At 41.8% G+C, this 12,557-nt stretch overlaps 1 protein-coding gene across 1 annotated transcript in view; it reads right to left on the bottom strand.

The window, feature by feature from the left end:
- mindy2 (MINDY lysine 48 deubiquitinase 2) overlaps positions 1-12,557 on the bottom strand; it is a 34,915-nt gene that overhangs the window by 5,094 nt on the left and 17,264 nt on the right. Inside the window, exons 4-8 of the mRNA XM_026937436.3 lie at positions 9,341-9,499; positions 8,147-8,249; positions 5,312-5,454; positions 3,188-3,358; positions 1,557-1,748 (exon numbers count right to left, since the gene is read on the bottom strand). Of these exons, the coding sequence (XP_026793237.3) occupies positions 1,557-1,748; positions 3,188-3,358; positions 5,312-5,454; positions 8,147-8,249; positions 9,341-9,499 (768 nt within the window). The remainder of the gene's footprint in view (positions 1-1,556; positions 1,749-3,187; positions 3,359-5,311; positions 5,455-8,146; positions 8,250-9,340; positions 9,500-12,557) is intronic.

Genomic DNA, 12,557 nt, shown 5'->3' with positions numbered 1-12,557 from the left:
TGTGTACACTTATTATCCATACACACTCACCGGCCACTTTAATATAACACCTGTACCTCTGCTCATTCATGCAGATACCCAATCAGCCAATTGTGTGGCAGCAGTGCAATGCATAAAATAATGCAGACACAGCTCAAGAGCTTCAGTTAATGTTCATATCAAACATCAGAATGAGGACAAAAAAATGTGATCTCAATAACTTTGACCATGGCATGGCTGCTGGTGCCAGTTTGAGTATTTCAGAACCTGCTGATCTCCTGGGATTTTCACACAAAATCGTTTCTAGAGTTTGTGCAGAATGGTGGTATGAAAAACAATATCATCCAGTGAGCAGCAGTTCTGCTGGCAGAAAAGCCTTGTTGATGAGAGAGGAGACTAGCAAGACTGGTTCAACCTGGAGGAAAAGCTACAGTATCTGAAATAATCACTCTTTACAACTGTGTTAAGTAGAAAATCATCTCTGAATGTGCAACCACACCTCGAGGTGGATGAGCTACAACAGAAGAAGACCCCGTCGTATTTCACTCCTTTCCACCAAGAACAGGAATCTGAGACTACAGCGGACACAGGTTCACCCAAACTGGATAGCTGAAGATTGGAAAAAAAATTGCCGAGTCTTTTTCCAACTGATAGTTACACAGAAAATAATCTAATCCACACTTTTATGTGTGGAGAAGGATCTGGGATGTAAAGGGTCTGGAAACCATGTTAGGATACATGGCACCGTGACTCCATGAGGTACAAAGAGACTGGTCCAATGACCAAAGAATCAGGCTTGATTACATGACTGTCCCACTCCTCTGACCTAAACCCATTTAAAAACCTGTGTGGTAAGCTGATGAGGAGAATCCACAAGGAAGGACCTTGGACCGGGAGGATCTGGACAGATTCTGAACTGAGGAGTGATCTCTCATTCCTTGCTCAGTATTCTCATCAAGCACTACAGGAAAATAATTCTGAAGTTGACTGTGTATACAGTACATCGATAGACACATACGTACAAACGGGTGACAAATTAAAGGACAATTTGGCGTCACTCTTATGCTGCCATGGTTTGGCTCCACTTGTCCCCTTAGAGGGAAGAGTTATTACAAATCAGCACAAAATTCTTCTGACTGATCCCCTTTATCCTATGTGTGATGAAACATTTCTATCCTGATGGGAGTGGTCACATCCAGGATGATTCTTCCCCCATCCACAGGGCACAAGGGCTCACTGAATGGTTTGATGAGGATTAAAAAAAAACAAGCAAATCAGATGCAATGGCCTTCACAGTCACCAGATCTCAAGCTGTTTGAAATCCTATGGGAGATTTTGGAGTGACGTGTTAGACAGCGCTCTACACCACCATCCTCAAAACACCAACTGAAGGAATATCATCCCTCCAGTGAAGTTCCACAGACTTGTAGAATCTGCCAAGGTCTACTGAAGCTGTTCTGGGAGCTTGTGCTTACTGAAACCATTTAATGTGCTTTTTTGCTTTGTCACTCATGTGTATGTGCATGTAGGAAACACTGCGAAGGTTTGTGGGTGTGTGTGTGTGTTTTTGTGTGTACCTGGGCCTGTGCGGCTACGGCAGCCTGCTCCTGCTCCTCCTCCTGCTCCTGATAGAACTCAGATGCCCTGCGATCTTCCTCCTCCTGCAGCTTCTTCGCTAGCTCCAGATCACTGATACCCTCAGGGAGCTGCTCCCAGCCCAGATCTGACACCTGCTGCTCCTGCTGCAGCGACAGCGCCATCAGGTAGTCCTGCGTGCGTGCACACACACACTCACTTCAGTTAGCAGAAACGATATACAATAGCATAAGATAGCTGGCAGGTGCTCTGATAGCAACTCTGAATTGACTCTGGGAAGCCGCTCCCTCTCAGGGTTTATTCCTGCCTCACATCCAGTGTTCCTGGGACTGCCTGCAGATCCATCACAACCCTGACCAGGATTAAGCAGTTACAGAAGATGGAAAAAATTAAATTTTTTTAATTGTACAATGGTTCTATGTAAATGAATTGTGTGATTGCAGCACCCTCTGCTGCTCTTGTGAAGTAAAATCTGAACTCTTGATCACCCTGTTAGCCATCAAAACACAGCCATGTCATGAACTGACACACAGGAAGAAACATAAAAATATCATCTATTATTCAAGAGGCAATATAAGCAAAGAGCAAAGGGAGTAAACAGAGGGAGAGCATGAGAGGCAGAGGATGTGAGAGACATGTCAGTCCTACATTAAACCTTCGAGGTGTCTAAACCCACAAGGACATATGAATATATGTAAGGATGGAGGGGAAAAAGGAGGGATGCACTTTCAACATTAATTATTGAAAAAGCTTTGCCTCCCAGCAGCCATGACAACAGCCTTGTAGCAGACAGAGCCATGTGTGCACAACTACACACCACCTTTTACTAGCTCACTACTGTGCCTCACTAAGGACTGTTCCACAAAACACACATCCCTACCTCTTACACACTGCCTTACTAACCCCAATGACCCACTGGAATCCCTGTACTACCCTAAAGTCTGACTCTGTATAATATAAAACATCACTAAACTCAGTGACTGCTTCTGAACAGAACCCAGAGAGGAGATGAGGAAAGCATTGCACTGGGTATTCTGGGAAATAAAGCTCAGTGGAAGCAGGAACATAAGATTAAGTTCTCTTGAAAAAACAGGTTTCTCTTGCTGTGATGTTGTGGGATGTACATGGGACTGTACAGGGACCGCCTTAAGTACACAGGCTTATTCATAACAGCCAATTAACATGTCCTATTTTAACATTCAGCATTTTTAGTACTGTAATTTAAAATATAACCAGCAGGTGGCAGCATTGTATTAGGCCTGACCTCCCAGTCTGGCCACCAGATACCTAGAATTCATGTAGTAGCACACAAAGGACAGCAAGGAAACCAATTTTTACAGATTAATCATAATTGTGTTTTCATAAACCCAATTAAAATCAATTTAGGGGTATAAAATCAAGTCCTGCACATAAATAGTTAGCTACAATTGACAAAATAAAGTGACTAGCTATCTATCCATTTCAAAACCAATAGCCTGTGGGTGAATATTTACCAAGAAGGACACCGTAAAGGTGAAGGACACCGTAAAGGTGAAGGACACCATAAAGGTGAAGGACACCATAAAGGAGGCTATGTTGAAGCAAACAGCCTTAAGTGGAAGGTGGTCCTGACCTGGTCGATCTGGTCCTGCTGGCCGTGGTAGACGCTCTCGGGGTCGGAGGGTCTCAGACGGAACTCTGAATCACAGAAGTTTCCGTCTCCGTCCACGTTATGTAGACTCTCCCACACCACCTTCTCCTCAGTCAGAAAGCCCTGATCTGTCACTAGCAGATACAGCTGGCCCTGCCATACATAAACACACACACACACACACACACACACACACACACACACACACACAAGAAGCCCTGATCCATCACTGTCCCGTATGCTTGTAACCACAGACCCACAAAGTTCATCTTACCCCAACACCCTCAACACTTCATGAATATCACATCGCTGTAAAATTCCTGATTCTCGTTGGTCAGAAGAGGTTTTCTATAACAGCAGCTTTGACAGTAATGCCAGCTACAAGGTTTATATTAATTTTTCTTGTTCTAATACATTATTGTTTCTATAGTAACAACTAACTCATGGACTTGTATAGTAGATGCTCACATAATTTACAGGTAATGATAAACAGTACTGTTATATTAAAAAGAAAGCCATGTTATTGTTGATATGGTAAAGCTTTCTGTAAGCAGTATGATTATTTGACACTGATGTAAGGAGACTTCAGTGTCAGTGTTTTGCTACAGTCGGAGGTAACGCTGTAAGTTTGCCGGTGTAGGTCTTCAGGACAGAGGACTTTGTGCTTTCCGGTTTCTTAGCAACATGACAAGCTGCAGTTTTCATCTGTTTAGAGTGTTTATAATGTAAGCAATTACAGAAAGTAACTTCCCCGATGTTAAATGGATTTTAAAAAAATTGTTTTATTCATTGGCAAGTTGCAGTGGATGTGCTGTTATATGAAAATAAGCAAGTCCTGGGTAACAGGAACTCCACTTCATGTCAGGCCACATCACGTTGTATATATTATGGCAGTTATATGTCAGCGTTTTGGCTCAAATTTTTGATGTCAAAACATCTTTCCAGAAATTGAGGCATTAAGATGCCATATCTGTCATATACTAATGAAACACATCACTTCTCAGTTAAGGATAAAATTTCTGATGAAAACAAGTACACTTTTAATATTTAGTTAAATTATATTATGTGTTCACTAGTGATCACATGCAAACTTGAGTTGTGTGTGATCATAATGCACCTATTACAGTTCTCTCTCTCCACTCAGACTAGAAACTAGAACAGTGCTGTGGCCACGGATTGTGATTATGCACTCAGATGATGCATCTCGCTTTCGATTAGACTTTTGCTGAGCCAGAGGAAAAGTGATTTGAAGGGCTGTTGAAAATCTCAGAGTGTATCAGTATGTGAAGGCTTGGCTAATGACTCGCTCTGTGTTTTAGAGAAAGTGTAGCTGAGTTAAGTTGTGTTCGTCTGCCTCAATCTCTTTAGAAGGTTCCTGTGTCATTTTAGGACACTGTGCACATGACAGTTATTTATTCACCACAGCATGCTAATTTACTGGACTGGCAAACATGGATCCTGATCTAAAAGTGGGCATCAGGGCTGGCATCCCACAGGACACAAGAGTGGTGAGTGAACTGGCTTTTCCGCCACAAAATGTTTTTACATTCGGTTGCCTTGGCTGTTACAGCCAAGGTGAGTAGTCTAAATGCTAAACCATAGAACAAGTTCTGACAATCTATGAACATAAATACAAATATAATCAAAAATTATCTCAACTTCTGTGGACTCTCATCTGGTGCAGAGAATTATGGTATAGTTTACGTCTACAAGGATGTGATCCTACTCTAGATTTATCCATATGTATAAAAACGGGGTAAATATAGGGAACTTCAGAGAGCTGCTGTTTTCTAAATGGCACAGTCTTTGTGAAGTGTGGGACTGCTGATTAAACAATCTGTCCTATTGTTTATACATCTGCAGTGTGTATTTGTGAATAAGCGAAGGTGTCGTCCTTCATTCATGCATGTAACATAAACATGTCCATTAGGGGGCAGAAAATGAAAAACTAAATGAAAGTCTTGTGGTTCAGAATGAATGGAGAAGCGAGGATGTGACAACACCAAGAATCACTTCCAGGTTCACAATATTAGGCAGCAGGTGGTTTTAATGTTATGGCTGATTGGTGTGTGTGTGTGTGTGTGTGTGTGTGTGTGTGTTTGTCACCTTGAATTTGGTCATGGTACTGAAGTGGTTGTTCCTGAAGAACACGCATAGTTCCCCCTCCTGCACGGTGGATGTGAGCTCACACAGGCCGTGGTAGGTCAGCTGCGTGGCCGTACTGTGAAGGAACTGCTCCGCCACGAAGCCTGACGCAACACACATCACAAAGGTGCACATCATTACACATCCATGTACCAGTGTCCTAAAGTTAATCACAGAAGCATGAAAACACAGTAAGATTCCAATTCTGCTGATGCACACACACACACACACACTATCAGACTACTGTATAGGCAGAAATATAATACACACCCATACAAACAGGCAGGTACATGTCATACTGTATGATTATACCAGTCTCAACCCTGAACTTAAGCCTAAGTGGGAAAAGGTGTGGATCAGTTAGTGATTTTATAAATAAATACCTTAACATTAAAGCAGCTCTGCAATATTTAGAGCCTCTGCTGTCTGCAAGGTCAACTGAAAATGGGATAAAAACACTGACAAGCCTCAACCTTCTCCCTCACTGACCTCACTGTCTCTAATGAAACTACTGACATGTGACAAATAAAAGGAAAAACAATATAAAGTGTCATAGTATGGTGTCAGGCCACCAGAACAGCTTCAGTGAGCCTTGGCATCAATTCTAAAAGATATTCCTTCAGCTGGTGTTGTGATGATTGTGGAGAGTATATACTCACCATCCACTTTCAGAGGAATACCTGTACCCCTGCTCATTTATGCATTTATCCAATCAGCCAATGATGTGGCTGTAGCACAATGCATAAAATCATGCAGATACAGACCAAAAGCTTCAGTTAATGTTTACAACAATCAGCAGAATGAGGAGAACTTGTGATCTCCATGACTATAACTGTGGCATGGTTGTTGGTGCCAGATGGGCTGGTCTGAGTATTTCAGAAACTGCTGATCTCCTGGGAATTTAACACACAACAGTCTCTAGATTCTCTAAAAAACATTCTGTGTGTGGAGGGTCTGCAGTCTGAAACACCTTCTTGATGAGAGAGATCAGAGGAGAATGACCAGACTGGTCTGAGCTGACAGGAAGTCTATATAAACTCAGATAAACACTCTTTACAAGTGTGATCTCAGACCGCACAACACATCAAACCTTGAGGTGAATGGGCTACAAAAGCAGAAGACCACATCAGGTTCCACTCCTGTCAGCCAAGAACGAGAATATGAGGCTATCATGAATATGAGGCTACCCCTACCTCAGCACTCTCCTTGAGGTTTATGTTCCCTCCCACAACCTGCGATCAGTTAACGACCGATGCCTGGCAGTGCCTACTCAGCGAGGTGTGAGGTCCCTTTCCAAAACATTCAAACTGACTGTCCCTCAGCAGTGGAATAAACTTCCAACCTCAATCCAGACAGCAGAATCAGTCACTGTCTTCAAAACACTTAACTAACCCCTAACTTGTTCTCTCTCCAAAAAAAAAAGAAAAAAGAAAAAAAGAAAAAAAGCCACTTACACTGGCTCTTATACCTCTACTCTGTGCACTTTGCTCCTCTAGCACTAAATTAAAAATCTTGTATGGTAGCACTACTTGTATTGTTCTCTGTTTGATATCGCTTTGCTTGTATTTCTCATTTGTAAGTTGCTTTGGACAAAAGCGTCTGCTAAATGAATAATGTAAATGTAAATCATGGGCACAGACTCATGAAAACTGGACCGTTGAAGACTGGAAAAAGACAAGGGGATTTTTTTTTCCTAATCTTCAACTGTGAGAGATTATACATGTTACTATATCCTTCCTGGCAGCTCACACCAATCTGGTTTTTTTCCTCTGACCTCTCTTATCAACAAGGCGTTTACCCCCACAGAACTTCTGCTCACTCAATGTTTTTTATTTTTCACAACATTCTGTGTAAACTCTAGAGACTGTTGTGTGTGAAATTCCCAGGAGATCAGCAGTTTCTGAAATACTCAAACCAGCCCACCTGGCACCAACAACCATTCCACAATCACAGAGATCACACTTTTGCTTCATTCTGATGTTTGATGTGAACATTAACTGAAGCTCTTGAGCTGTATCTGCATGATTTTATGCATTGAGCTGCTGCCACATGATTGTGCAGGTGTACAGGTGTGGATGTTGAGTGTACACATGCATAACCACAGCATGTAGATGGAGAGGCAGACACAGACCCAGCATATGGTAGGAGAGAGAGAGTAGAAGTAGAAAGAAAGAGGTACAGAAATGTAAAGAGGTGGAGAGAGGTAGAGAGAGAAAGAGACAGAGAGAGGTAGAAACAGATGGGGAGAGACACACAGAGAGAGGGTTGTTTGACTACATATGCCTTCAGATAGAAACAGTGTGATACAGCAGAAAGGAAAGGACACACCCAAGCTGAAGAACAAAAGAAAAACAGAGAAAAGACGTGTGTGTGGGTGGGGGGTGGGGGGCATGTATGTGCGTCTGTGTGTAGCTACAGACTTCATGACTAACTTTGCTATCATTTATTTAAATATTTATGTGATGAAAGAGGCATGAAAAATTTAGCCTACTGAACAATGTGATGTAAATGAAAATACATACAAGGAGAACAAGTAAGAGAGCAACCGAGCAAGAAAAAGAGAGCAAGCGAGAAAGAGAAAGAGAGTCAGTAATCAGTTATACAATAAATCACAATGTTTAACACATACACACACATCCCAGATGCTTTTTACATAAAGACTGTCCTATTCACAAAACAGCCAATGCCACAATTACTTTCACCAGATGAGAATATGAAAAAAAAAACCCTTGAAAAAGATGGAAGAAAGAGACATAAAGGGCTGGAGGTAACAGAGGAATGAAAGGACCCTCACACCTTCTCCAGCCAGCTCGCTGTTCTCCGACTGCTTATAACTGATGATCTTCTCAACCAGCTGGTTATAACTGCAGTTCCCCACCGCCTTCACTATATCACTCATCTACACAGAGGGAAGAGAGAGAGAGAGAGAGAGAGAGAGAGAGAGAAGTATGAAAACATTTTTGTTTTACTGCATTAAATTTAAGTCCCTATGAGATATTTGAACAAACTGAAAAACAAAACAAATCAAGTATTCTGTTTCTTAGAACTCTGATAAACTCATAAAATCAGAGAGGATGCTGGGAAAATGAGAGTAGCAGCTTAGTTTCTCGCATAATCAGTGTTATTCTCCCTTTATTTTATCTCTCACTCTACACACTTAGTGGTCACTTTAATAGGAACACCTGTACGCTTATACAGTTAAAACTTATGTAATTGTATGTGCATTCTGAGATGCTTTTCTGCTCACCACAGTTGTAAAGAGTGGCTATTAGAGTTACCGTAGCCTTCCTGTCAGCTCAAACCAGTCTGGCCATTCTCCCCTGACCTCTCTAATCAACAAGTGTCTGCAGAACTACCACTGACTGGATGTTTCTTGCACCACTGAAACCCCAGTAGACCAGTTACTGAAATACTCAGACCAGCCTGTCTGGGCACCAACAACCCCATTCTGATCTTTGTTGTGAAGCTCTTGAACTTTATCTGAATGATTTTATGTAACACATAACTGGCTAACTGGATAACTCCATGAATATGCAGGTGTACAAAATGTTACTATTAAAGTGACCAATGAGTGTATTTGTATTAAAGCTGCAATCTATAATGTTTTGATTGGAAAAAAAAAAGACCCTACAATATGGTGCTCTTGTTGCCCTGAGTGCCCTAGGATACACCATAAATGCTAATCTAAGGTCAGAGCTGTCTCATTTCATGTGGTAGCTGAACTGGAGAAACAGTGAGGATTTTTCCTGCTCATTGCTGTACTGTTTCCAACAGAAACTGTGTTTAGCCGATGTCATGCTGTTATGACTCGAAACAACAAAGAAATCCTATAAACGTGGGAAAACACTATCCCCTAACCCTAACCCTAGCATATCTGATTTATTTGAACACTATAATGCTCAATAAGTTACTCAATAATGCTCAAGTAAAAGATATGGTGCACCATTTTGATTCTCAAGTGCTGCTGTAGTTTTGAATGAGTTCACACACCTGGGGCTCAACCAGCCAGCCATGGTATAGTGGGATGTCAAGCAGGTCGAAGACGATGCACTCAGGGGTGTATTCGAACACCCTGACGCCTGTAAACTTCACGTTCACATCCAAACCCGTCTGTAGCTTGTGGAGGACCGCCATGGCATCGCTCATGTTCTACATAGGCACACACACTCATACTGTTAGCAGAAATGAAAGCAGTACAATATACAAGACCATCAACCGTGAACCACTAAAAACAAATATTAGAGGACCAGTTAAATTAAATGTACAGTTTCCTTTTTACCCAAAACATATTTGACATACGTATACTGATATGTGACAGCTGCTTTTTTTGTTTTGCACTGGAGCTAAGATGCTAATCGATAACTACAAAGGCCAGGGTTATTCCAAACATGTGACTACACTTACGCATGTGGACACACCAGCTACGCAAGCAGCATTGTGCACATACCTTCTATGACAGCTTCATCTGATTTTGCATAACAAGGTAAACAGTGAAGTTGGTGGGAGAAGTGAAGGAGTCTATAATGAGGTGTATCTTGAGAAACTGGCAGAGACAGCTACAGCAGCTCCAACACAGATGTTATATCAGGCCATTAAACCAACCTTGTTGCGACAACAGAGGTTATATTTCGCAATAGCTGCCATTCGGGTATCATTTGGTGTGCTGCTTCACATTATGTCTGTGTTGGTATGATGCCACACGTGTTGATTTTTTTTTGGACATGTATAATTAGTGTGCTGAATGAAAGCAGGATATGTGTTGCAGCCATCTTGAATACACACACATGCATTTAAGAGCAAATGCAACCCCGGCCAAAGGGAGGCTTATAGACTTGTTTAGCATAGTGTAAGCATTGCAAATAGCACACGCACACTCACACACACACACACACACACACACACACACACACCATTGTTAATTGTTATTCCTTCTTGTGTTTTTTTTTTTTTGCATCATTGAACTAAATGTTTTTGTAACTAAAACTAAGTGTTTTTGGAAGTCCTTCCATTTCCTAATACATCAGTGCTCGAATGATTGTGCTTCCCATGAAGCTTACTGAAATGAACACAAGTGAGAGAAAAAGAAATGGAGAATAACCAGTAGACAAATAGAACAAGAAAGAGAGTTAAAAGGAAAGGAAGAAAGAAGAGAGAGAGAAAACATTTACACAGCCAGGCCCATATGCTGCACAATAAAGCAAATATAACTGAACTTTACAAAACTGCAGGCCATTGAGCAGCAGCAAAAACAGCAAACACTGGGTTATTGAACACTGTCCCATCAGGCCGAGGTCAGCGAAACCTGCTGTACTTCCTGCACACACAATCACGGCCCATCAGTGGAGTCGTGACCAGGAACTCGGCAGCTGCTGCCTCACACACACATGCGCACACGCTTTTTGATGTAAAGTGGGTGGGGCTAAGCTTGGGTAAAGCTTGCTAATATTGCTTGTCCCTCCTAGCTAGGTGTTATCAAAACTATGAAGTCCCACTTACCTAGTCTCTGAGCCTGAGCAACCTAGAAAGCTGAAGCTAGCCTAGCAAGCATAGCCTTATAGTCTACTGCATTCTCTAAACAGTGAGGAAAACTGGGAATTTTAGACAGAGCTGTCAATTAAATCTTGCTGGATGTTAATCAGATTTGGCTTCACACAAATGTTTCATATTTTACACTGTAATCCTTGGATGTTAAAATAAAGCTTCAGTCTAATAGGAAAAGCATTTTATTCACTCCTTTCTTCTGATTTCCTCTCTCTCCCTCTCTGTGGTTTTATTCAGGCCATTTGGGCTGCACTTAGGCTTTACATACAGTGTGTGAGTGAATTGGATATATCTGGTTTGTACTGTTAAAGTTCATAGGGCATAAACCTGAATGCGATGATTTATAAATAGAAGCCACATAAAATATTTTCTAAAAACTGCTTCGTTGTGCTGTGAGGGAACATGAGTCAGCATCCTGTTGGAACATGTGTGAATATGATTCATTACGGCACCATCAGTTCCACTGGGCAACCTGCCGCAAACAAAACCCATCTGCACACCGACCTCATCCCGCCATGCTGTGCTCCGTGCTCAGTACTCACCCTCGCCCACCCTTACGGTCCACTTCTCACACATTCCCGCTCTCTGCTGCTTTAGCTTGTCCTGTGTGTGTGTGTGTGTTTGTATGGTCACATCAGTCTATCCTCTCTCCATGTTATTACAAACAGCTGTGGTATAAATACTGTGTCTGACTGGCCTCCAGTAAACCTTCCTTTAAGCTTCCTTCCAGTCCCCTCTCTCCCCTCTCCCTCTCTCTCTGTCAAATGTCATTAAAGCTGAAACTTAAAGATGGAGTCAGTGAAGAAGTCAGAACAATCTGTGCAATAGTTTACACAAAATTAGTTCTCTTCAGATTCTGATTGCTGAGAGGAGAAACTCCAGCCTCTGAAATGGGAGGAAAAAAATGATATGAGAAACCAACATCCAACCAATCAGGTGTTTCTAGCTGCCTGTCAATCATATTGCTTGCCATTTCAGAAAGTCCCTCCTTTAGCACTAGCATTCGTGGTGGTTCTACCTTGCGTTTGGGGGCATGGCTTTGGGGAGATGGATATGTTTATATTTGTACATGAATCTGTATGATTTGAATCTAGATTTAACTACATTTGCATCCCTGTTCTTGCCACCTGATCTGCATCCTCTGCAGTTCCCTTTTTGTTGTTACAGTAATTTGCTTATCAATGATTTCAATTTGCTTGTAGTTTTTAAACTATTTTTCAAAAGTAGAAACAAAAAGCAAGATGAATGAATTTATACCACAGGGCATTTCAATTCTCAATTCTGATTCAGGAGGTGTTGATCTTCTATGAACAGCACAGCTAGAACAGTGCATTTTTGGAAGGAGTCTCCAGTGTCAGTATAAGAGTTTAAGTTTTCTGAAACAAAAAGGAGGGCTGGGGGGCTTTTCTGTTTTTTCAGTAGATGATAATTTGGCCTCCATTTCAGTCAGGAGTTTTGTTCCAGTGCTACAGAGCTATTGTGAGGGGTGAGGGGGTTCAAAGGTGAGGGGATTCAAAGAATAATCACAACTCTGAATAACGCAGAAGCCATTACACTGGAGGAACTAAAGCAAATGGCTTTGTTGAGCCAAAAATGTGGAGCAAGACAGACAGCACTAGAGATTAAACAGTCCTACAAAAAGGCGAGGAGAGTGCTACGCCTGCCA

The sequence above is a fragment of the Pangasianodon hypophthalmus genome, chromosome 25 (assembly GCF_027358585.1).
Source record: "Pangasianodon hypophthalmus isolate fPanHyp1 chromosome 25, fPanHyp1.pri, whole genome shotgun sequence".
NCBI classification, from domain to species: domain Eukaryota; kingdom Metazoa; phylum Chordata; class Actinopteri; order Siluriformes; family Pangasiidae; genus Pangasianodon; species Pangasianodon hypophthalmus.
Note: the sequence above shows the minus strand (reverse complement) of the source record. Positions and strands in the feature narration are given on the sequence as shown.